The sequence below is a fragment of the Prionailurus viverrinus genome, chromosome C1, assembly GCF_022837055.1.
Source record: "Prionailurus viverrinus isolate Anna chromosome C1, UM_Priviv_1.0, whole genome shotgun sequence".
NCBI lineage: Eukaryota > Metazoa > Chordata > Mammalia > Carnivora > Felidae > Prionailurus > Prionailurus viverrinus.
This window is the reverse complement of record NC_062568.1, coordinates 188,717,899-188,743,816: the sequence shown is the minus strand read 5'-3', so window position 1 is coordinate 188,743,816 and position 25,918 is coordinate 188,717,899. Positions and strand designations below refer to the sequence as shown.

Below are 25,918 nucleotides of genomic sequence, written 5' to 3'. Positions count from 1 at the left end.
CAGCACAGACCCTTGTCTGAGCTACAGACTGACAGACCAGCCAGCTTCCTACTAGACAGCTCCCCCACCCCGCCCCTGAAATGCCAACAGCCCCAGAATCAACGTGTCCCAAGTAAATCCACTCTCTTCTGCCTCTGCCCTATACCACCTTGGTTAATAGCCTCATTTTTTTACCCGCTCACTCAGGCTAGAAACCAAAGGTTCAGGCCTGAGTCCTCTGCCTCCTTCCTCCACCCCTGTCACTCCTGGATCTAACGAGTCCAGGAAAGTGACCATGGGAAGGCCTCTTTTGGTCTCCCTCTGCCTCTGCCTAAACCCTGGATCCTTGTAGTCTCCAAATTCTCAAAGGCTCTTAATTGTCCTCTCATTTTCATCCAAGAGCAATGAAAGATCTTCCTAAAATAAAATGTGATCACATCTCCCTCTTGCTCAAGACTTCTGATCCCCTGTCTTCAGGGCAGCTTTTCACAGTGTGACCCCTGCCTCCCTCTCTGACCCCAGAGCCCCCTGCCCTCACTGCTGACCTGTGTCCTGGACAGCAGGCTTCACGCTCAGTCGGCACATGTTTTCATTGAAAGGCCTGGGAGCAGGTGTATTAGGCTGTGGGCCATCTGTCTCAGCTGCAGACTGCCCAACTCTGGCCTGCCAGCACTACTGTGTCTACAGACAATTCGTACATGAATGAGGCTGTGTTCCATAAACCTTTATTTACCGATGCTGAATTTCATACAGTTGTCATGTGTCATGAAATATTCTTCTTCTGATTTTCTGCTTCAATCTTTAAAAACAGAGGGCTGCATCTGGCCTGCAGGCTGTACTTGACCAACTCCGCTCTAGACGCACACAGGTGTCTGGGGTTCCTGAGACTCAGCGCTTTCATATTCTCTTGCCTCTGTTCTACCTGGACTGCTCCTCATGGTCTGCGTGGCATCTCTCCAAGGCCCATACTGATGTCACTGCTACATTTTTTTTTTACTTCTTTAAGTGCTTCCAGCAAAACTAATTGCTCCTTTATCTCTTATCCTAGAACCCTTCACTGGGCCTCAATTACAGCTCTTATCTTGCTGCCCACAATTTCTAGATTTATGCCTGTTCCTCTCTTTAACTTGTCCTCCTTGAGAGCAGAGCGTGGCCTGGCCATGTCCACCTTTCTCTTCTTCCACGTGGTACTGGTGTCACACAAGAGTGCTTGTTAAATTCAACACGCTCACCTGCTTTCTGACAGCCGGCTTGAGGCACAGTCACACTAGAGCCCTGATGCCCTGGTTCCCTGTAGTCGTAGTTAAGATCGTGTGTGTCCAGGAATAGCCCTAAATTCTGACCGGACCGAGACAGGAATGGAATGCACCGTGTTTCAGGTTATTTGTTTATTCGTTCAACTTATGATTTGTTTTCTGAGAAAAGAACTGTCCACCGATACAGTTCGGGGGTTGTAATTATTAGCTCCGAAGTGCCATAAATCACTTGAGACTCTAATGCCATAAAGCTGAGCGCCGTTAAGACTGACCCTGTGCTGCTGTTTCCCCAGGTCCAGTCCTCACGCTTCTCTGGCCTGCTCTGTGCCAGAAGCCTGACCTCTGTGGACTGCTACAGCAAGGGGTCCCGCTGGGAAGGCTCATGGTCTCCCAGGGCACACAGCAGGCCCACACAGCAGGGACTCTGTTCCTTATTCCTGGCTCCTTTTGGGTTGGCAGATGGGAGGCACAGCAAACTTGAGGGAGAGGGAGAAGAGAGAGATCAGGTTACTGATTCTGGCCTCCTCTTCCTGCTCTGGTTACTGATTCCAGGTCCTTGCTGCAGTGCTTGTTACTGATTCCCAGGCCTCATCCTGCACTGGTTACTGACTCCTGGCCCCCTCTTCTTGCTCTGGTTACTGATTCTGGCCCTTTCTCCCTGCTCTGGTTACTGACTCCTGCCCCCCTCCTCCAGCTCTGGTTACTGATTCTAGCCCCTCTTCCTGCTCTGCTTATTGATTCTGGCCCCTCTTCCTGCTCTGGTTACTGACTCCTGGCCCCCTCTTCCTGCAGTGGGTTGGCAGTGGTCAGGCTCCTCAGTTCTGCCAGGTAGTGCCTTTTCTACTCCCTCTGGCCCTTTCCCAGTTGTGGCAAAGCCCTCCCTGCTGCGTGGTCCCCGAGGGCCTCATCATCCCTGCGTGTTCCTTAATTCCATCCTATCCTTTGTAAAGGGTCCCATCACTAAACCCTCTTCGGTGAAAGCCAGGCAGTATGCCTTCTATCTCCTGCTAGTCCCCTGACTAAAAGCTATCTCTGCCATGTTTTTGTGCTGTATTTACAAGCTGAAAAACTTTGATTATTGTAGTCATTCCAAAGTTTCCTTTCCTTCAGGGCAGTGGTTCTCAATGGGGGTGGTTTTGTATGCAAGGATCATTTGGCAACATGGGGAAACTTTCTGGTTATCATGACTACGTGTGTTGTGGGGAAATGCTACTGGCATCTAGCAGCTCGTGGATGGAGGCCAGGGATGCTGCTAAACATCCCCAAATGCTCTGGATGACCCCCCACAACAGAGAACTACCCACACCACTAAGTCAATAGTGCTGAGGTCAAGGAACCCTGCTTGAGTCCTCAGTTGAGTTACTAAATGATTACTGTATGCGCTTTGCACTATGTGCCCTCAGTATGGTAAAGACTAGAAAAAGAAGTTCCCAGAGTAAAATCACTTATTAACACAATATCTAAGCCCCCGTATATAAGCACGCCAGCTGCAGACAAATACTGCCGGGGTGCAAGTCTGCCTCCCACACTATGTCGATGAGATCTGGAGCCGGTCAGGAGTCCTCTCTGAAACCCTGGTTCTTCATCTGTAAAATGGGGCCAAAGGTAGTTCCTCCTTCACACACTTGCTGTTAGCGCTAAATGAAGTAATAAACGCCAAGTGCTTGAGACCTAGAAAGCCCTCTGTAAACACTGACACATATGAATGTACAACCTCGTTTGGGGCTGTATTAAGGGACACAGAGAGAGGACAGGATAGGGCCTCCTCTTGAGAAGTTCGTAAGTAAAGCAGGTTTTCAGATTGTGGGTTTTTCCCTGCTATAGCCTTGTGAAATTAATTTACAGGTTGCAGTTAACATTAAAAATTGGAAGTTTTCAGGGTGCATCACGCTTAGTAAGGATAAATACCACTTGGTGACATTTTCCTTTTAGTTCTATAGATAGATGTGAGTACTGGGTTGTGATAGAAAATGTACTTCTTTACAGTGGGATGAGATTAACAAAACATAGTTGAAAAGCCACCAGTTGAATAGGAAAGATAAGGCACTCAAAACACCATTAAGAGATGGCCCTCTGGGTTTGCAGAAAACTCACACGAGCCTGTGAATGAATTCAAGCTTCCCCACTTACAGCCTGTGTGATCTGTGTGTGTTGGGCTTGTTACACAACCTCTCTGAGGCTCAGCTGCTTCAGCTGAAACGTGGGAATTAAAATGTATTTTTTTAATGTTTATTTTGAGAGAGAGAGAACAAGCACACACACATGCATGTGGGCAGAAAGAGAGAGAGAGAGAGACTGAGAGAGAATCCCAGGCAGACTCCAAGTACAGAGCCTGACTTGGGGATCGATCTCACGAACCATGATCTTATGACCTGAGCTGAAAATCAAGAGTCAGACATTTAACCGACTGAGCCACCCAGGTGTCCCGAAACGTGGGAATCAAAAACACATTTGTCACTGTGCTGTGGGGAGGCCCACATGGGGGCAGTGTGCACAGTGCCCAGTACAGGGCCTGGTGCACAGCAAGCGTGCTGCTGATCTAGAGGCTGCCGTGTCTGGGTTCTCTTTGCCCACTGCCTGGCCTTACGCTGTGGCCTATGACCACGACAAACAGGCCCTCAGGAACCTGAAACAGTAGAAACACCGGCACCTACTTAATCAGACGCACTGATGACACTCGTCTCTGCTTTTCTATTTTGGAAAATACAATGAAAAGATCCAGGCAGGGGCTTCACTCACAGAAGCCCAACATCGGCAGTGGAAAAATGCCTCCAGGAAAGCTCTCAGAGTGAGGCTTTGTGAGGCTGGCCAGATCAGGTTGGTTTTTGATTTCGTTTTTTTTTTTTTAACTTCATTTTTATTTATTTGTTTATTTAAGAAAGAGAGAGCATGTGCATGGGGCAGAGGAAGAGAGAGAGAGAGAAAGAGAGAGAGAGAGAGAGAAACTTAGAGGAGACTCTGTGAGAAACTGCACAGCATGGAGCCCGACTCAGGGCTCAATCCCACGACCCCGGGATCATGACCTGAGCTGCAACCAAGAGTCGGATGCTCTACCCACTGAGCCACCCAGCCACTCTGTTTTTACGTTTATTTTGTAAACATTTCACAGGTGGCTAAGGAAAGGAGGCTGTTTATGAAAGGTCCAGATTCTCAAGGTAATGCTTCTAGTTGCAGCGGTGCTTTTATCCTAGTTTCCCGCTGAAAGCCTGGCCTCATGGCAGGGGCTCCACTCTGCCCCTGCCCCACCCAGGTGAGTGATGGGCTGGTGCTGTCCAGAACCACAGCCTGCGAGGTGGGGTTGGAGGGGGCCAGCCACCCCGCTCCACCCTGAGAATCGGTGCTCCTACCCCAGCACACCCTCGTGGGAAGACACTTCTTGCTTTTTATCAGGCCTACTTTGTCCCATTCTGTGCACACTACCAATATGCCTCACTCCTCACTCACTCAGGACACAAACTCACCCCTCCTTTTATTCCCCAGGGCCTTATGCTTAATAGGTGTGCAATACAAGTTTGCTGTTGAATCAATCAGAACCAACATCAGCCTATAAATGGTAGTAGTTAAGGGCTTAATGAGCAAGTTATAAACACCCACCCTTGGTGTTTATAAATTTTGTGTGCTTCGAGTAAACTCAAGGTTGAGAGGGATGCCCTCATCTGCTCCCATACACCAAGTGGACTCTGGATCTCCTCCAGTGCCTAAGAGCTCCCTGCCTTGGGTTTGCAAATTCTTCAGGATTGGAGCACAAATCTGCTTGCCTGCGATTTCCACCTGCCATTCCTGGTCTGATCCCTTGCTGCCAGGCAGCTCTTCGCAGATTTGAACCCCTAAGCTCCAGCACTCCTGCAGCCCCTCTGCCCGTGGGTGTGCCAATACAGTCGTGTTATGTGTAACACTAACACAAAACAGAGCTGGAATATGGCTCCTCTCCCACTTTACACCAGCGTAGGCTAAACTCTCCCGGTTAAGAGCTTGGGCTCTGGAGTCAAAAGGCAGGAGTTCAGATGGCCTTGGGAAACTGGCTTATTTTCTCCAAGCCTCTACTTCCCTGCCCATAAAATGGGGACAGTGATGGCATTTACTCTGGAATGATGGGGGATAAATGAGACGACGTTTGTCAAGTGCCCAGCACATAGCCTGGCTCTTCAAAGGCACTCGGTAGTAACTACTATGACGAGTCTGGCTCGAAGAGGGGCCTGGGGAGGGGCAGCTCGGGGCAGCATCACTGCCTCGGGCAGCCGGCCACCATGGCAGGTGCAGAGCTGCTGATGTGGAGGCCCCGGGTTGCAAATGAGAACAGGACAAGAGACGTATGTCCTCCCTGCAGTCAGGCTGGACCCAGTCTGGGGACAGGATGAGCTCCCCGGGAATCATCTCTGCGGCCCGCTGAGGAGGCTCAGCAGTCCCCGCCTACCTTGGTATTGGGCGCTGAAGCCACGCTGCCGGTGGTTGCCGTCAGAGGTGAAGTGCAGCCGCAGCCAGTTCTTGCTGCTGATGACGGGGGCCGGGAGGCTGGCTCCGGTGAACCTGTGGGGACACCAAGTGGGCGGGGATAGCGGTGAGGCAGGGGCCAGCATCCATTGTCCCCACTTCCCATGGTGGTAGGGCCTCTGCCCAGGCCTGGGGCAGGAGGAAAGGGCTGGGCCACCCAGGCCGCCCTCCAGAAACCTGGGGCCTGAGCGGCTTCCGCAGGCTCTCCCAGGGGCCCCTCCCACCACTGGGTTACCTTGAGATGCTGTGCAGACAGTGGATCCTTCAGGCCAGGAGCAGAGGCCCACCCCCTCCCCCCACTAGGGGTGTTGACAAGTGTCACTCCCTTGGGCAACAGACCACAGGCAGAAGAGAGGCCCAGCCTTCCCAGCAGATGTCCACATACCCACCTGTACCCAAGACCCTGATCCCCCAGCAAAAGTCCAGCCTACAACCCCCAGGTACAGGACCAGCTACCCCTAGTGAGCCCCGCAGACCCCCCAAGGAGTCCACAGAAAGGCACTTCAGGCAGTATGGCCCTTCAGTGCTGTGAGAGCCCATTCTAAGGTCACTCACTGGGCCCCGGGTCTCCTCTGGCTCCTCCCCTATTCCTGTTGCGTCCATAAGACGCCTCCCCATCCGTGCTAGGTCTGTTCCCCCTCCCTTAAATTAGCTTCTTCTGGATTCCAGCCAGTCCAGCCCAGGGGGTGGGGCACCAGGATCTCTCCTGCCATCACTGGTCACTACCCCAGCCTCTTGACCAACTGCCATCTTGAGCCAACTTCCAAGTCCACCAGACCCTTCCTCCTGGAGCACAGGAACCTTCAGCAGCTCCCTAGTGCCTACACAAGAATAGCCTTTCAAGTTTTCCACCTTTTCCCCTAATGAGTCTCTGCTCAGTGCTGGCCCTCTCCACCACACTCAGGCTAAGCTGTGAAGCCCCCCTCCTTGTGCTTGTTCTCTGCACCCCAGGAATCCCCTCTGTCTTCCCTCCTCTACCCCACAGCCTCTGAGCTGGCCTGTGCACTGGTGTCTTCCCTCTTTTCCTCCCCACATAAGAATCAGGTACAAAACATAGCGATGCCTGCCCCCCGCCCCCCGGCAGCCTCACACCTCCCTCCTGCCTGCTCCCACCCCTGCGGGGACACCCTATTGAGGACATCTCCTAAGCATGCATGCTTTGTCCTTTACAACATCTTTGCCTTTTCTGCCTGGAATGCACCCACCCAGAGCCCTCTCTCCTGCACCACCCATGTTGCCTGAGAGGACTTCAGGAAGCCCTCAAACATCACATCCTGGGGCAAGCCTTTCCTACTCTCCTTGGCTTGGAAGCCACACAGATTTGGGTTCAGATCTAGGCTCTACCACTTAGTACCAGTGTGACCTAGGACTAGTTACTGAACCTTTCTGAAAATGAGAATACTAAGCCCAGCCTGAAGCGTCTGTGGAAATAAATGTGCGACCTACCTATGGACAAAGAACCTAGCCCAGTATCTGACACACATTAGCTCAAGAAACGGCATTTTCCTTTTCCTCCTCTGTGATGCCACAGCACCTATGATTCATCATCTAGGTGAGTGTCTCCCTAAGGTAACTCCTCAAGGAGGGCATTGTAGTCTGATGGTGAAGAAGACCGGGCTCTGGAGGGATGAGCTGCGTTATCTTACAAAAATTACTTCAACTCTCTGTGACTTTGTAAGATGGGGACAATAATAACCATTCCCTCAAAGAGTTGCAAAGATTAAATGAGATGATACACACAAAAAAAGGCCTTAGCATGGTCCCTGGGAAATAGAGAGCTTTTGGTAAATGGCAGCTGCTATTTTATTCTTTGTCATTTTTATTCTTCATCCTTGTACCAAGCATCTAGCACCATGGTTGGTACAAAGCAGGCAAATCAGGATTCCAACAGAAAGCAGATGGCACAGTCATAGGAGAATAATTCCAGGAGTTCAACGAATGGACTCTTTATCAAAAAAGTGGGGAAACCACCAGGGATGGGGCAGTAGGCTGTTGCTTGTTACCACTTAGGAGCCTGGAGAAGAAATGATTATCCCTGAAAAAGAAGGCTGCATGCAGAAGGTCACCACACAGGACCTAGATCTTGGGCATTTAAGTCCCACTAGGAGGGGGCAAAGAAATGCAAACCCAGAACTCACTCTCCTCTTTCCCCTCCTCCAACCTCCTACTGATGCTTCTGTTGATTTATCCCAATCAGAAGCCAGAAGCAAAGGAGCATATTGATACAGCCCTATAGCTAAGTCTTCCTAGATATGGAACAGAGTGGAAAAGGTTGGGGAGAGGATCTGGAGGGGGCAAATGGAAGAGATCCAGCATGGTGGGTCCCCATAAATGTGTATTGAACAAAGGAAATAACCAAGGAGCTTCATACCCTGCAAAACTGAGTTTTTACTGTAATGAAAATGCTGACACACACCAAATTCTAATAATATAACCCATATTACCATTGGTAAGAGCTATTATAGAAACCAATTACTGTATTTCACCAGATCCCATTCAAAATAGTTTATTACAGTCTGAGTCACTGAAGTTTTCTAAGGAGCCACAAACAGTATTGTGGGTGTTTTTCCCCCCCAGGCCAAGTTCAATTCTGTATCAATGACAAAGCTTGGGGACTATTTACATAAGGGAAGTAGAAATAGGGAGAATTTACCTGAATAATTCAGAACCAAAGGATGTTTATTGCAAAATGGGATCTGGGGAGGGTGCCGGGGTCCCAGAGCAGGATGAGAAGTCATGATCACGACTATGGTAAGTGGAAGCCAGTGAGGCTTCTCCAGTCCCAGTATCTGCTTTAGCCCCAAGCGTGCAGCCTGGAGAAACTCTGAGGCACACCCGTTGTCCATCTCTCCCACACCTTTACCCACCCTGAGGACTCCTGGTAACTCTTCACCCCCAAGGCTTAACCTCTTGGGGCCCTGTGTTGCCTACACATCTTTACTCTGTTCTGCTCCTGCCTCCTTGGACGTAAACGCATATGTGAGAGTTTTCCTGGCAACTATCCCATAATTGGGGTCTTACATGTTGGAGTCATCACATCAGACTCTGCCACTGAGATGGTGCCGTGCCCCACTGGAAACTCTCCAACATCACTGACACACACGACAACACAGGGAGCTATCAGAAGCATTATATTGGGTGATTAAAAAGTATATACTGTACGGTTCCATTTATATGAAACCCTGGAAAAGACTCATCGATAGTAAGAGAAAGCAGATTAGTAGATGCCAGAGCTGGGGGTGAGAGGTACAGGTGGGGATCCCCAGGGGAACCTCCTGGGGTCATGGGAATGTTCTGTATTTTGAAGGAGATGGTGGTTATGTGGGAAGTACATGTTGGTCAAAGCTCTGAAAACATTTAAAATGGGTAATTTTAGGGATGCCTGGGTGGCTCAGTCAATTGAGTGTCTGACTTAGGCTCAGGTCATGATCTCGCAGTTCGTGAGTTTGAGCCCTGCATCGGGCTCTGTGCTGACAGTTCAGAGCCTGGAGCCTGCTTTAGATTCTGTGTCTCCCTCTCTCTCTGCCCCTCCCCAACTCATGCTCTGGCTCGCTCTCTCTCTCTCTCTCTCTCTCTCTCTCTCAAAAGTAAATAAACATTGAAAAAAATGGGTAATTTTATTTTGTGTAAATTAGACCTGATCAGAGTTCATTAAAAACAAATCTCCAGTGGCTTCTATCCTTAGAGTAAGACCTTACTGTGGCCTCAGGCTTTAAAAAAGCCAGTGTGTTCTCACCTCTCTTACCTCCCCCCTCCTCATCTCTATTTTTTCTGCTCCAGTCACACAGGTCTCCTTGCGGTTCAAAGCTGGCCAGACCTCTTTTGGCCTCAGGGCCTTTGCACTTGACATTCTCCCTACCTGCTAGCTGGCTCTTCTCCCAGACGTTCATGTGGCTCACCTCCTCAGTTCCTCTAAGTTTTTGATCAAATGTCACCTTCTTAGTGAAGTCTTCCTGGTCTGACTCCTGCCTGCCTTCCTTCCCTGAGCACACGTGTAAATGTGCAAACACACACACACACACACACACACACACACACACACACACCATCTCCAATCAAACGAAGACCTTACTTGTAGCGGAACACACATTGCTTTTTTGTGCTTCTCTGTCTTTGTACTTGTTGCTCTGTCTGCCCTTTCCCATTGTACCATCTGACTGCACAGAGAGGTTAAGAAGCTTGTTCAAGGTCACACAGCCATGAAATGGCAGAGGTGGCAGTCAAACTCAAACCACTCCACTCTGAGCCTATGTACTCAGCCACTGTGTTGTATACTGCCACATACATGCAAGCATGAAGGAAGGCGGTGGAACAGTTTAGGCTGAATTCCATTCTGTTTCTTTTCTTCCCCTCCCGCTTCCCCCCAGGATCCTCTTTAATTCTGCTCCCTCTTAGAATCATAATTAAAGGAGAGAAACACAAAGAGAGATTCTCCCCTCCAAACCTTTCTGTCCACATTAACTTCACTCTGGGGGGCCTTGGGAATTCCAAGTTCGCCCAGGAAATTGCTATTGCAGTACAGCATAAAATGTATTTAAGCAATTACACTCAATTTTTTTTTCTTTTTGGTAAATTGACTTCCGTTAAATGGGGCTTCATTAATGGAATCTGGCTTGGGGAGAACAAAAAAACAAACGCTCCCTTTAATGCATGTAGTTGATTATGGGAAAAGTGGCTTTGAATTCCCCTCCAGAAAGCTCTAAGTTCTTCTCTTGGTAATAGGACAGCTCAGAGCAGACTTCATGGAAAGCATTTCTTCTTAAGAAGCTTCTTCTACAGTTAGGATGTTGGGGCGCAGAGATGAAAACAGTGAGTCTGCAAGGAATCACTGCCTACCTGTAATCTGAGGGGGAGTACTAGAAGATTCTGCCTTAGATTTCAGTATTCCTGAAAACTGACATCCTCGGGAGAACATTCACTCATTCATTTACTCACCAAGCACACATTGTATAAAAGGCACTGTGCTTGCCAGTGGGTGCCACTCCCACTTGTTCCCTGGATATGGGAAGTCTTTGCAAAGCCTGAAATCTACCAGATTCCACTGTAATGTCCCCTTCTCTGCCCAGCCACCACTCCTCAGGCAGTGGCATCTGGCTTCTGTGTTCCAGAGCAGCTCCTATGGGCTTTATCTCTTAGCTAAGCTATGTGCACAGCCTGGATTTGACTCAGGGTTGAAGACTCTTTGCATCCTAGGGTCGAACAAAAACCATCCTTCCAACCACAAAGGTGGCTGGGGAGAATGTGAAATATAGGAGGTGCTGGCCACTTTATCCCCACTCCCAAACTCTCTTCCTTCCCCACCTGCCATCTGCTTTCCTCTTTGGGGGATGGAGAGGGCACCATGATGCAACCAGGGAAACCCTCTGGATGCCTTGATGGTAGTGAGCAAAGGACACCAAGGCCTTTGCTGGAAACTGATTCCCACTTCCCCCACCCAAGCCACCTCTCATTTCTGAAGTGAGACTTTATTGACTCAGTCCTGACACACCCATTCTCATCACAAATGATTTCAGTATCAGTTTTCCTTAGCCAAATACCTAGGATTCTTGCTATGTCAAAACAAATGCTTTTCCTTAGACAAACCCAGGATGTTATACACTTTCCTGGAATCGGGCAAATGCCCAGGATGAATGAAGTTCCCTTTTGGATATGGACTGCCAGAGTCCCTGAATCTTTAGTCTTGTCTTTGGAAAGACATCTCAAGGTTCCGGTTCTCAGCAGTGCCTACCCACCTCACTTGTTCAGGCAGCTCTGAGCAGCTGAGCCACGGTATGAAGATTCAAATCCCAGCTACCTACCTGGATGTCTGGGGGCTTGTTTGAACAAACCCAAGCTTCTGCCAATCAGTCTAGCTCCCCAGTGTTCTTTCTCCCCATAATCCACACCATCCTCCTGGTCACCCAACCCAAGCATCATTCTTAACTTCTCCTGTTCCTGCCCTCCATGGCCAAGTCTTCTGGGCCTCACAACTTTGTCATCCTCACCTGGACTACTGAGTCAGCCTTCTGATCTGTCCTCTGTCCCCAGTCCATCTCTGTACTCTGTGGGGAGATCTTCCCAAGTTCCTGCCTTGTTGGAAACCCAGAAGCACAGGCCCACCAGCTCCAATATCATAAAATCTAGACTTTTTCATGCCTTCCCTCTCCAGTGACACCCACTTCGAGCTCCAGCTTCTTCCATGTCTCCGTGCCTTTGCATATGCTACTCCCTCTATCTGCAGTGTCCTTTCCTGTCACCCCACCTGACTACCTGGGGAAATATCACCCATCACATACACCTAACCAAATGTCTCATTCTTTCCACATCTCTCTTTCCCTACCCCCACGGGAGAAGCATTTGCCTTCACTGTGACCCCTTTGCACCATGCTCAAGCCCTTACCATCATGCCGATACCCCAAATCACAACCATCTCTCAACCAGAAGCCAGGCTCTGTAAAAGCTAGGACAGGATTTCCTTTATCTTGATATGTCTAGCAACACAGCACAGTGCCTGGCACAAAGAACAAATCAATTCCTTAGAACAGGGGTTGGCAAACTAGAGCTTGCTGTCTGTTTTTGTAGATAAAGTTTTATTGGATCACAACCAGGATCATTCATTTACATTTGTCTGCTTTTATGCTGCAACGGCAGAGTTGAGTAGCTGTGACAGACACTGTAACCTGCAACGCCCAAATTATTTATCTCACCCTTTACAGAAACATTTACTAACACCTTGAAGCCTTGAAGATGACATAGTTGGTTGGTAAAAAGTAATTTGTGAGGAGGGCATAAGAACACACACACAGCTAAAGCATTTCATTATAGTGTGCAAATACCTAAATGCACATTTACTCGTCAATCCATTTAATGTAGGACCAAGGTCTTTCCTTTGACCACGGTTTTGTTCTCCACACTGTCTGCCTTATACAAACTACACCCACAGTTCATTGCTCACCATGTTTAACTCTTCTACGGCACGTTCACTCAACACATATTTATTGAGCACCTACAATGTGCCAGGCTCTGTGTGGGGCACTGGGGAGGCCGCAGTGAGCAAGATGGACTTGGTCCCTGCCCCAATGGAACTGACCCAGTGGGGTGCAACTGTCTCAGTCACTCACACCTAATATTGAGGGAGTAATTCTTTTTAGAGATTCTCCTTCATGGAGTCATTCCAAAGCATTCAATTTAGTTTCCATAGATGCAACTCTATTTCCTTTCACACTCATATTTCATCAGCTTATGTGATGTTTAATTTAAATCACATAATTACAATAACAAGTATGACTGGCACCAAGAGAGTTGGCAACAGACCCATCTGATTCTCAGAAAGTGCAAGACTCAGCTGGTGGGAGCATGAGGTGCATGGGCATTGAGGGTGGGGGTGGGAGACGGCCAGCAGGCAGCTGGCACTTCACGTGCCACAAGGCATCGGTCAGGAAGATCTAGCAAGGCCGTGGGAGTGCCAGCCACCCCAGGGAGCTGCTCTGGTGGAGAGGGCTAAGTACTGAGCACTTTTATTATCTGTGCTTTGTGAAGGAAGGAAGGAAGGAAGGAAGGAAAGAAGGAAGGAAGGAAGGAAGGAAGGAAGGAAGGATGGCCTCTTGCTTTCAATAGTGGGGCATCTGTTCTAATTACATCCCCTTGGCTATCAGGAGAGTGGGAATCAACTAATCTTAAAATCCTAATTGAGGAGGACTTCAGAGGACTCCTAGGCCTAAAGGTTCACTATGTATGGATCTCATCTACGGCATTCTCGACAGAGGGTCAGCTCCTTGCCAAATTCTCCCTGTCCCCTTTGATCCACCCGCAATCCTTTTTCTAGCTACTTCCTTACCTTCAGGTGGGATCTTACAGCCGCTGGCTCCAGAGAATCTGGTTGGCTGCCCCCGTGTATCTGTGACTCTTTGCACTTCTTCTACCCTGGTACTTGTCTCACCAAGCATCGTCCAGGGGTCTGCCTCACCCCCCAAACTTGTCTCTGAAGACAAGAGCCATGTCTTACTACTTAAGTTTTTTCCTCAGTACCTTGCATGGAAAGCTAATACATGGAAAGGGCTGGGTCAATACCACTCACTAGAAGAAGGAACGCCTGAATGAATGAACGAATGAATGAGATCCTGCCGGTGAAAGAAGAGGGCATATGTGGGGAGAAAGGCAGGCGAGCAGGTGAGCCTGGAGACAGTAGGGAGAGCCTCTGAGGCCAGGCTGGGTTTCATCTCCGTTTCCCACGAAGACGAAGCCAGGCCGCCCCAGCCCCTTGGTCCCTCAGCCCTCACTGTGCTCCCCATTCACTTGGCAGCTGCTGGTACCTTTCTGGGGGATTCTTCCCGTCCTGACATATCCCCAGGGCAGGATCAGCGAAGTCTGGTAATCAATGTGGGCAAATGTTCCTTCTTCCCCCAGAAGCAACTCAATAAACTCCACAAATTATCAGGGCTCTTCCCTGCTCAGCTAATTGTTAGCTCCGGGGAACCCACACAAACTACATCAGGTAAACGCTTTTCCTCCAGAAGCACCGCTCCCTGGAGGGCGTGTATCTGAGGCCGGGAGTGCCAGGGGCAGGGCTCCTGGGATGTGGGTGTCAACACCTGCGGGTGAGCGCCCCTGGGGCTTGCGTGTTGGGGATGGCACCTTGAGAAGGTCTGGGAGTGGCCTGGGGCGTCCGTTCCTTGCGTTCCCGACACAGCGGCTGACCCAGGAGGGCTGCGGCGTGGGGCGTCTCCTGTCTCTGCGCAGAGGCTGTGCTCAGGATGCTGCCCGGAGCAGATTGGCGCTGGGTCTTGCAGACCGAGGTGCGGCCCGGGGCCAAGCTTTGGGCGAGGGGGCTGGTGGCCGGCCCTCAACTACCTTTCAGGGGACGCCCGCCTCCCTCATTTTCTGTCTCCGCGACTAAATTAGGCAGAGCCACAAGCCTTTAAAGATGAGGCATCCCACCGGAACCACGTGACCCCCAGGCCGCAGCTGATTGGATCAGGGTGGCCATGTGACCCAAGCGGGGCCAATCGGCTGATCAGACCGTGCACTGGCTTAGCCGAAGAGGGGCCCTGCAAAGGAGATACGGCAAAGGAGTGGCCCAGCGTCGTTGTCTGCACCTCGGTCGCTGCCACCCCTGCTTCATTGCTCTTACAACACGTGACGTGCCTTGTACATTCGTTGTCCTACTCCCCGTCCTGCTCCGGTCTGATTGGGACAGAATCGAAGAGCAGTCTCTGCCCTGCCTTGCTGCTGAACCCTTAGCTGGCCTTAGCCAGCCATCCCCTGCCCTCAGCCAGTGCCTCTGTTGCTCTAGGTTAGACCTGCGATCCGGCCTGGAGACCTGATGGTCCTATGCCCTAAGATGTTAAAGTCTGCCCCTTCAGGCCTGGCCCAGGAACGGGGTGCAGGCCGTGGGAGCCTGGCTGGGGACCAAGGCACACTCACACTCTACCTGGACCCTCTCGCCTTCCTGCCTCAGGTCTCTGCCTGGGTGGAGATGTCACCTGTCTGGGTCATCACCTGTCTTGTTCCCCTACACAGAGGCAATGGGCTTAGGGAGGTCCAAGGTTAAGGGTCGGGCCTCTGGAATCAGCACAGCCCTGTATTTGAGTCTGGATTCCGCTGTTTTCTAGTTGTGTAAATGTGGGTATGTGCCAAAACCTCTGGGCCCCAGTTTCCTAATCTGTGCAATGGGGGTCCTGTGAACTTGTGTATATATAAGGTGTCCAGGACTGTGCCTGACACACAGCAAGTGCCTCACAAATGTGAACTGTTTTCTTCTCATGCTTTGGTTTGAAGGGAGAAGGGATGGGATCTTATCAGTGCCTTGAACCTTACCTTCCAGAGCACACAGGGATTAAGCAGACCTCAGAGTAGCCTGGCCTAGGTTTCCCTGGAGAAGTAAGGATGCCTGCATCCACTCTGGTGATAGAACAGTGCAGAAGGGGGCGGGGGGGAGGGAAAGGGGAAGGACAAGGCACACTGTGGCACCCAGGGTAGCCATTCCAAGTGGCAGCCACCTTCCCTCCTCCTTGGGCAGCCCCAGCTTGACCTCCACCAGCTCCTGCTCTCTCAACCTTGTCCATCTTCCACCTGTCACTGGCAGACATGAGTCAGAGAAGGGACCTGTCCCCCTCTCAGGGAGGGTAGCCATCTATACCTTGCAGAGGCCTCTGGGGATTATATCTGGATAGTACTTCTCATCCAGAGGAAACGTTTGCAGTTGGCTTACCAAGGAGCCTCCCACGCCAGCCTCTGCCTGCCACTCGGCTGCCATTCTGAGCCTGAGCATCATCGATGTGCCCCTCCCCCTCCAGGAGGCAGCTAGCCAGCCCTGCTTGAGATCCTGGCAGCTCTGAAGCCCAGGCTGAGGGTATGAGCCTCCAGTCGGCTAGAGGATGTATGGCCTAAAACATTTCAGGGATGTGCAGGCCGGTGAACAAGGGGTCCTAGTCAAGACGCTGCTGGATTTGGATGCTGGCTTCATACCCATTGGCTGTGTGACCCTGGGAGACTGCATCTCTATGAGTCTCTCTTTACCAGTGTGTGTCTCACAGTGCATTGTGATGATTCAGGGTGATGTGGTGATGCTCGTAAACTCCTGCTCAGGCTTCAAGACACAACAGCCACATATTCTTGATCATGGCATGTCTCCATGCAGGAAGGGAGACTGATGGGCAAAGGGCCATGAAAGAAAGCAGTCTGGGGTAAGATTAGGCACATGGGCTCTAGGAAGCACCTGTCTGGGTTCAGGGCTCAGATCTAAACTTACCAGCTGTCTAACTGTGGGCAGGTAATTGACCTGCTTTGGGTCTCAGTTTCCCCATCTATTTGCTAAGGATAACAATAGCACCCACCTCATAAGCTGATAGGAGGTTTAAGAGAGATAACAGGTATAAAAGCTCTAAGTACAGTGCTTGGCACATAGCAAGTGCTCAAAGTGCATTCACTATTATTATTAAGGGCCCACAATGTGCCAGTGTTGTATGTATACTTTCTGAATAACAAACCAGAGGTCCAGCTGTTTGTACGGTGGAGCACAAGCAAGTCGAGGGGAGAGGAAGGAGATAGGAAGGACAGAATTGACAAACAGGGGAGAGGAGAGTTCCTGTCTTCCCATATAGCTCATCTCCATCACATCTGGGGTAATACTTTTGGTTTCAAATGGCAGAAATCCAGATCAAATCAGCCTGGAATAGAGAAGAAATTATTGGCTGCTGTAGTCAAGCTGTAGCTGGCCCCAGGGATGACTAGACTAGACCCAGGGACCCAGATACCACAAGGCCCCACTCTTTGTGCCCTATCTCTATTATGCTCTGTCTGCTAGCTTCATTCTCTCTATTGCGAATGGCGGATGCTTAAGTCTGGAACCATGGCCTCCCTTAGCAGCTCCGATTCACCCTCACACCTTCACTTCCCCAGAAACAATACAGAGATCCCTTCCCTTCCAATTAGAAAAAGCCCACTGGAAGCCTCTGATTAGTCCAGCTGGCATATGTGCCCACTCCTGGAGCCAAGGGAATGGACCCCTCCTAGACCTGTTTGGGACCGTTCTCCAAAAGAAGGAATGTGCTCAAAGGGAGGGAGGGATTGGTGCTAGGTGAACAAAATGAAAGATGTTCATTGTGATTGAAAGAGGCAGGGGGCTGAACAAAAAGATCAGGGACCAGGGTGCCTGCTGGCTCAGTTGGTTAAGTGTCTGACTCTTGATTTCGGCTCAGGTCATGATCACATGGTTGTGACATGGAGCCCTGTGTTGGACTCCAGGCTGGGTGTGGAGCCTGTTTAAGATTCTGTCCCTCTCCCTCTGCTCCTCCCCTGCACACACACATTCTGTAAAAAAAACAAACAAAAACAAACAAACAAAAAAACAAAAAAAAAAACAGTGACCACTCTTCCTACTCTGTGGTATAAGAGAGTGGCTTTGTCAAGGCCTGTGAGAGGTATCCACAGCTCACTGTGGGCATTATCTCCCCAAAGCTGGTCTTGTTCTAGATCTCATCCTCTCCTCCCTTTTTGTATCCTGCCAGAGGTAAGCAGGTATGCCTGACCCCCACCACGCTGATCCCATTCTTGTGCCTGATCATCTGTCCCATTTCCTGTCTACTTGTTCACTAGTCCACTGCTTTGACCAGCCTTTGTCCTCAGTAGTGGACCCACGTTCCATGTGGACCTACCTGCACATGCTGGTGTGGTTCTATGGGCTACCCCAGTCAGTCTACCTGTTCGACTCAGGGCATTCTACGAACTGTGGATAAACTGACCAGATCCATCTGGAATGAGAGATCCTCCAACCCAAATGAGAAAAGTCTCCCTTGAATCCCTTAAGTGTTGAGATTTAGATTCCTTATGGTCCTTCCACCTGCCCTCCTCCTGCAATACTTGGCCTTGTTCCTTGCTGGCTTCCTCTTCTCCTTGGCCCCAGCCAAGGAGTTCCGGGACTCCCAGTAGAGGCTAAACACATGGACTTAAGAGTCAAACCAACCAGAGTCTGAGGCCTGGCTCTGCCACTCATTGCTGTGTGGCCTTGGAAAAATTAATCTCTCTCTCTAGGCTTTTCTGGCAATGATATACCTAAAGCATTACCATCATTATTATTAAAATATTATGGTCACATGCAATTGAGCAACAGTTCTTGGCATGAGGTGAATGCCAAAGAGCCTAGGACTAGCTGCTGACAACCCTGCCTTCCCCACCAGTCTGGCTTCCAGGAAATTTCAGATACCTCTTTCTACCACCATCTCCTTTCCTAAGACAATATCCGTCCTTCAATTACTGCTTATAAGTGGCCATCAGAGAATCAGTCACACTGCTCCAGCAACTCACAGCTATTTATTGAGATGTGTGTGTGCCTATGCGCATGTGTGCACGTACATGAGTGGCGAATGAGTGAGTGAATGAACTGAAAGAATCTAAGAGTGAAATAATTGGTAAGCAAACGAGTGAATTAGTGACTTAATGAGTCAGCAAGTGAGTGAAGAAGAGTGTGTAAAATTGAGTAGATCATGCTCCTTGCTCCCACAACTAATCCAATAAGCGGTGGCATAAATTTTTCATCTTTATTAACACAAACAGAGGTTAAGAATAGCACAGGAAATGTTACAGACCATCAGCTGGATGAGAAAGATACTACATTCCTTTCTTCTCGCTGCTTTAACAAATTACTACAAACTTAGTGGCCTGAAACAACACAGATTGTCTTACAATCCTGGGGGACGGGGGTCCAAAATGGGTATCGATGGGCCAAGATCAAGGTGTCTACAGGGCTGTGCTCTCTGGAGCTCTAGGGGAGGATCTGTTTGCTAGTCTTCCCCAACTTCTGGCCACATCGTTTCCTGGCTTGTGGTCTCTTTCTCCATCTTCAAAGCCAGCAGTGCTGCATCTAATAATCTGCATCTGTCACCACATCTCCATCTCAAACTTTTGACACTCCTGCCTTCCTCTTACAGCGACCCATATGATTACATAAAGTCCACCCAGGTAGCCCAGGATAATCCACCCATCTCAAATCCTTAACATAATCACATCTGCAAACTTTCTTTTGCCATGGAAGGTAGATAACACAATCATGGGCTTCTGGGTTTCAGATGTGGACATCTCTGTGGAGCCGTTATCATACCTATCCTTCCTCAAGAGGATACCTTCCTCACAAATACCTTCCTCAGAGGGCATATGCAGTCACTGATTCCTACCCCACTGGAAGAGGGGCAGGAGGGGGATGAAGGAAGCATCAAAGCATTTACTAGATGCCCAAGCCTGGTACTTTTGCTCTTCTTCTTGTGGCCTGAGCACTGGGATTTTTGAAACCTCCTCAGACGGTTCCAGCATGCCCCCAAATTTGGGGAACACTGTTACAGAAGATATGCCAAGATCATACGCCACTACAATTGAGGGTCAAATCTGCCCTGAGATTTCTGGAAGAGAAGGGTCAAGGTATCTCAACTCTGGGTGCACATTACTGTCAGCTGGGGAGATTTTCGAAAGACTTTTTATTTTGAAGTGAGAAGAGAGTTGCAAAGATAGTACAGAAATTTCCTGTAGACCCATCACCCAGCTTCCTCTAACATTAGCATCTTACATAACCATGCTACATGTATCCAGACTAAGCAATCAACATTGGTACAGTACTGTTAGCCCAATGGAAGACTTCATTCGCATTTCTCCAGTCTTTTCACCAATGCCTTTTCTCTTGGTCCAGAATCCTGTCCACATCTTCCATAGCACTGAGACACTGAATCTACTTAGTCTTTAATTTGTGTCAGTTTCTCAGGCTTTCTTTGCTTTCCGAAGACCTTGGCATGTTTGGGGCGCCTGGGTGGCACAGTCGGTTAAGCGTCCGACTTCAGCCAGGTCACGATCTCGCAGTCCGTGAGTTCGAGCCCCGCGTCAGGCTCTGGGCTGATGGCTCAGAGCCTGGAGCCTGCTTCCGATTCTGTGTCTCCCTCTCTCTCTGCCCCTCCCCCGTTCAGGCTGTCTCTGTCTTAAAAATAAATAAATGTTGAAAAAAAAATTAAAAAAAAAAAAGACCTTGGCATGTTTGAAGAGTACCGGTCAAGTATTTTGTAGAATATCCCTTAATTTGGGCTTGTCTAACATTTTCTCATGATTAGACCATGGGTTATGGAATTGGGGAAAGATAATCGTTATTTGATTAAGGTGGTATCTGTCAGTTTTCTCCACTGGAAAGACACAATTTGAACTTTTCCACACTCTATTCATTAGAAGTGAGTCCCTATGTCCAGCCCACATGGCATGGGTACGTTATTCTCATCATTCGTTAGTTGCTCCATACTGCTTTGTTACCACCTCATTGCTCTTTATTGATAAGGTTGTAACAAGCTAGACCCAGCTAGTAAGCGGCAAAGCTAACATTTGAACTCATGTCTCCCTGACTCTAGGCCATGTTCTTTCCACTTCGTTATCGTTCATTGCTAAGTCAAGAGGATCTCACAGTCTCTAAAGTAGGAGCTACCCCTCAGCTTGCCTATATAGTGTTCTTCAAATCAGTTCAAAGTAGGTCATGAGATCAGTCTGCAGGTTGCACTTTAAATAACAAAATAGGAACTATAACAGGATAGAAAAGAGTATATCACACACATAGTAAGTATAGTTTCATAAAGCTTTTGTTTCTGTATACTCTGTGTTTAGAGACCCTTATCTTTACAGTGGGGATAAAAATAGCACCTCCTCCAACACACACATACACACACACACGGTTGTTATAGATTAAATCAACTGATGTAGGTAAAGCACTTAGAAAAGAGACTGGCACACATTAAGCAGTATATAAATATTATGAACTATGCATGTGCACAAATGGGTCATGATGTAAAATGTATTTCCTATTGTAAACTGCAATTAACAAGTTAGAAAACACTGAACTCATATCTCTAGACCAGCGTCAGCAGATTTCTGACCTCCAGCCCACTACTTGTTTTTGTAAAGTTTTATCAGGGGCATAACCACACTCATTGGTGTATATATTGTCTATGGCTACTTTTGAGCTACAATGGTAGAGTTGAGTACTTCCAATAGAAGCCATATGGCCCACAAAGTTGAAAATATTTACTATCTGGTTATCCAGACCCATAAACCTTCCTAGAGGTCATCTCATAATACAAGTGTTGTTAGATGCCTCTATTGAGGCCATCTGGCCCTGTTCTGCTACTGCCCTGGCAGGCATGTTTGCCCCTGCAGACCATTCTGGGCTGTGTGACTGCTGGGTGCTTGGGCCTTGAGAAGCTCACTACCCTCGACACTGAACTGGTGCCCACGCTTGCTTTATTTATCCACCTCCATGGCTGTTCATGGTGGAAAGCCAGAAACATGGTACACCGGTCAGGGTCCCAGTAGGAAACAGATGGCCATTCAAATTAGAAGAATTTGAGGCGTGTTTAATAAAGAAGCTCTTTACAAAGGGAAGGGCAAGGTGTAGGAAAGCCACAGGCATAGCAGAGTCCTCAGAGGCTAGTAAAAGCTGAGCTCTTACCACCCTTGGCAAGAGAGGACAAGCAGAGGGAGCAATTCCTGAACCTAGAAGGAGTCAGTCACTTGGAAAAGACCCTTAGTTGGAGCCAAGACCTCAGTCCCAGTCGGAGAACCTGTGAAGAGGGAGCCAGAATAAGTGTCCTGACTTCACCTTCCTCTCTCCCTGATCTACTGTTGGGGTCCCCATTGGCCAAACTGAAATGTAAGCCAGATGGCATGAGACTCATTGATGTGGTCTCACCTTCCCAGGGCAAAAGGGCAGGGTGGAGAAGGTTGGAAAGTCTCAGCTATCAACACACATAGCATTGATTTAGACATCCAGGCATGTTGACCGTGCTTAAAGTCCTCCAGACAATGTCCCCATTTCATCTCTTCAAGTTGAGAGTGTGGCCCAGACACCAAAGGGTGGCCACAGCTTTTACCTTTCACCACCTTGTCTTCCTAGATCTGTTAGGCTCCAGATGATTATCATGGGGTTAATCCTTCTGGATCTTTTCATCATGAGAAGGGTAGGAGGTCATGAATGGAGGCACAGATGAGCCACTGGGGTTTTTGTGAGACTGAGCAGAGTCTGATTAATATTTATAGATGTTAGCCAAGTCCTTCCATCTTGGAGAGGAGCTATGTCCCATTCCCCTTGGTAGCCCAGCTCAAATCCAACAAACAGGTGAGCCAACCTGTGGTGGCCCTTGGGAAAAAGGACTGCAGCACAAAAAGCTAACTAGGCTGAGAAATGTTCTCACTGGCCAGACCCCTCTGCCCCCACCGCTAGCCCAGACTGCCTCAGCTGGCATCTGATATTTTACAGGCCCCTAAATGCAGCCATAAAACTAAAGCATGTCACCCGGAGGGTCTTTCTTGGCCAGTCCAAAGCACCCATTTTACAGATAGGAAATCATAGGCTTACAGGAAAGAAGGGGCTGGTCAGTAGTCCAGTCGCCTTGTCGCAGAGCGGGGGATAAAATTCAGGACTAGGGACGCTCATCAATTTTCATATTTCTTTTACAGAAGATGGATGTTGAAGTCAGTCCTGGAGCCCTGGGAATGACTGTAAGTGCGGTCGGACTAGTCTTAGGCAGCTTTCTCATCAGGCTCAGTAACCGAGGCCGTACACTGGAACCATCGGCCTCGGAGGCACCAGTTCTGAGGAGGCAGCATGTGAAGCACAAGCTTGAGTCATGCAAATCAGCCCAAATTCAGACTCCCACCTGTTAGTGGCTATTTTACCCTAATTTTTGTGTTAATGAGGCTCCATTTTCCAGCCCTATCGATTCAGCACTATTATCAACCACCGAGTTGTATTAACCCCAGTACCTTCCAAGCAAGGACCTTAAAGTGTCCAAAGGTCACTAGATGACACTTCTATTGTCTTTCTTTCTTCCTTCATCTGGAAGAAGGGTAGAATATTTGCAACTGCTTTCACAACAAATCAGAAGCCAGATAGTTTGAGTGTAGCCATTAGGGCTCTGTTCTCTAACCCTGAGAGACAGGGATCCCTGAGATGAGAGCAGAGAGGCCTCCTGATAAGCCAAGGATTTGACCCCACTTTCATGGACTCAAGTGTAATTAGTAAAACCTCAAGGTTCTCCTCCCTCCACCTACCCCGCCCCCCAGTTCTTCAGAGCGATGAAGAATTTAGATGTATAGCCCAAATGCTCGGGTTTTAAATTAGACAACTTTGTCCTGACAGGAACCGAGTCACGGCTGTCATACCTGATTATTTTTAGAGTCACTACTAAACTCTTTGAATGGTGTGAGCTGCCACCATTCAAGGCAAACAGAAAGACTTCACATTTTATCATGACAGCTCAGAGCCATCCACCTCCTCGTGTTCGTTATTTCCATCCTGACTGTGGAAGGGATCATGCAGCATCTTGACAATCTTAGGGCAAGGAAGGCAGACCCCATGGCTCTTTACTACATCTGAGGGACTGAAAGCTCCCATTGCTGAGCAAAGCCTGTGGCCTCCAGGAAGCCAAGGAGAAATATTCTAGAGGAAGGGGCTGCTCCCTAGCCTCCTCTGGATGAACCATCATTGCTCATGAGAAGCAGAAATGGACCCTCAAGTAACCAACCAATAAGAGTGGCTGTATGCAAATGCTGCAGGCTGGTGAATGATGTCACAGTCCCCTCCTCTGACTCAATAATGCCACCACCACTGAAAAGGCTGACTCCTGACCGTAGCTCTTCAGAGAGAAAAATTCACCGCAAGCAGAGCACCTTCTAGATTGTTCCTGGAGTGTGGAGACAGAAGTCTCTGCTATCCAAGTTACTGAATCCAGAAAAAAAAAATGACCTTATGAACATGGGAAAAGAAATTGAGCTAAGGCCCAAGGCAAATGTCTCTTCTTACATCCACTTTTTGCTGAATTACAGGAACAAGTTCAAGGAGCAGCAGCCAAATACCTACCTCAGCTTTAAAGAGTTCTCTAGAAAGTGTTCGGAAAAATGGAGATCCATCTCAAAACATGAAAAGGCCAAATATGAAGCCCTGGCCAAGCTTGACAAAGCCCGATACCAGGAAGAGATGATGAATTATGGTGGCAAGAAGAAGAAGAGGAGAAAGAGGGACCCCTACGCACCCAGACGGCCCCCATCGTCTTTCTTGCTCTTCTGCCAAGACCACTATGCCCAGCTGAAGAGGGAGAATCCGAACTGGTCTGTAGTGCAGGTGGCAAAGGCCTCAGGGAAGATGTGGTCAGCAACAACAGGTGCTGAAAAGCAGCCATATGAGCAAAGAGCAGCTCTCCTGAGAGCCAAGTACCAAGAGGACCTGGAAATCTACCGTAAACAACGTAAGGCCAACAAGGGCCACCAACGGTCAGCTAAGAACCAGCGAAGAGGGAAAATGGAGTCGGACAAGGCTGACGGATCCAATTAGAAATAAAATGTCATTCAACTGTATTGCCTGTCTCTGGTCTCCTGTGTGGCATTACAGCGGCCGTGGCTGCTGCTGCTTGGAGGAAGTGAGTGGGGTGGTAGTTGAGGTTGGGGTTTGGAAGCTGACCCTGGGGAGGGCTGGCTTTGAGACAGGTAGCAAAGGTGTCCACAGAGCAGCCCGTGAGGTCAGTACCTACAGAGCTTGGCTTGGGCAGGTCGGATGGGAGTCTCCAGGTGCAAAGTGGAAGTCATGGAGGTAAGGGAATCCTGGTTGCAAGTGGTTATCTAGGGCAGAAGACTCTCCTCCGGGTCAGGTGCATGAGCACCGGTCCTTCAGTCCTGCCATTCTCTTCAGCAGGAGGGCCAGAAAGCCTGGAGTTCAAGTTGCACTCCCAGTTCAGGCCCAGCAGAGGTTGAGAAACTGGAGTTTAGGTGGGCCTTGGGGGGTTTGGTTTCTCCAGTAATTCTAGAACTGCTCCTCCAGCAAGCCTTACATACCATTAGCCAAGATGAGACTCCAGTGGTGATCCCTACTCTAGTGGGGATGAAGCTCTGGACTGATTTTACAAAAACAGACATTTGACTCTGCCCAAGTCCTACAACTTGGAGAAAACCCTGTCATAATTTTGGTGGGCATCCACCCACTCATTTTTCTATGCTTATAAGCGTAACACACATGGGCATGGACATTTGTTGCCTTTCTGACTACCTGGTATCCATGCCTTCTCCTCTTGTTCACAGCACCTGCCTCCATCCAAGGCTTGATCAGATGAAGTCCTCCAGTCACACTGATTGGTTCAGTTACAGGCATGTGACCCATACTGGTCCAATCAGAGTGGACCACAGAACTTTTGCAAGGGATCCTATGGCCTTGTATAGTATAGCCCTGAGGCTGTTGTGAGCCATTTGCCTCATTCTTGGGCCCCAATGTTAGTCTTTATGGCATCAGGGTATAGTCTTGAGATTTTCATTGAAGATGAACCCACATATTCCATCTTTTTGTCTAAGTTAGTTTGAATTAGGTTTTCTGCCACTTAAAGTCAAAACTGGTAATTTGACACAAATCAGATTGTTTTGTGTCTGTGCTGTAACTATTTTTCAGGCAACAATATACTATGGGCAACGTTTCATATCAATATAGATTGATACGAACTATTTTGAAATGGCTCTTGGCTTCTTGACATCAAAAAGACTGGGCCAAATTGCAAAAATGCTTTTTTGTCACCAGGTTATGCACGCAAGAGTCTTCCCTAATTCCATCTCCATTCCTATTCCATGATGCACTTACACTTCATACTGTACTGCTATTTGTACTCTCAAAACAAAAGTAAAAAGGCTTACTTTGAAAAGTCTTATAGGACTGGGTG

The 25,918-nt window shown here is 48.8% G+C and overlaps 2 protein-coding genes across 2 annotated transcripts in view; one reads left to right on the top strand and one right to left on the bottom strand.

Moving 5' to 3' along the window:
• Positions 1-25,918, bottom strand: part of CSMD2 (CUB and Sushi multiple domains 2) — a 600,812-nt gene that overhangs the window by 313,839 nt on the left and 261,055 nt on the right. The window contains exon 6 of the mRNA XM_047870009.1: positions 5,650-5,762. Coding sequence (XP_047725965.1) covers positions 5,650-5,762 — 113 coding nt within the window. The remainder of the gene's footprint in view (positions 1-5,649; positions 5,763-25,918) is intronic.
• On the top strand, positions 23,834-24,575 carry HMGB4 (high mobility group box 4). The gene has a single exon (XM_047870019.1). It carries the CDS (start codon positions 23,971-23,973, stop codon positions 24,550-24,552), a length of 582 nt encoding a protein of 193 aa, XP_047725975.1. The 5' UTR covers positions 23,834-23,970; the 3' UTR covers positions 24,553-24,575.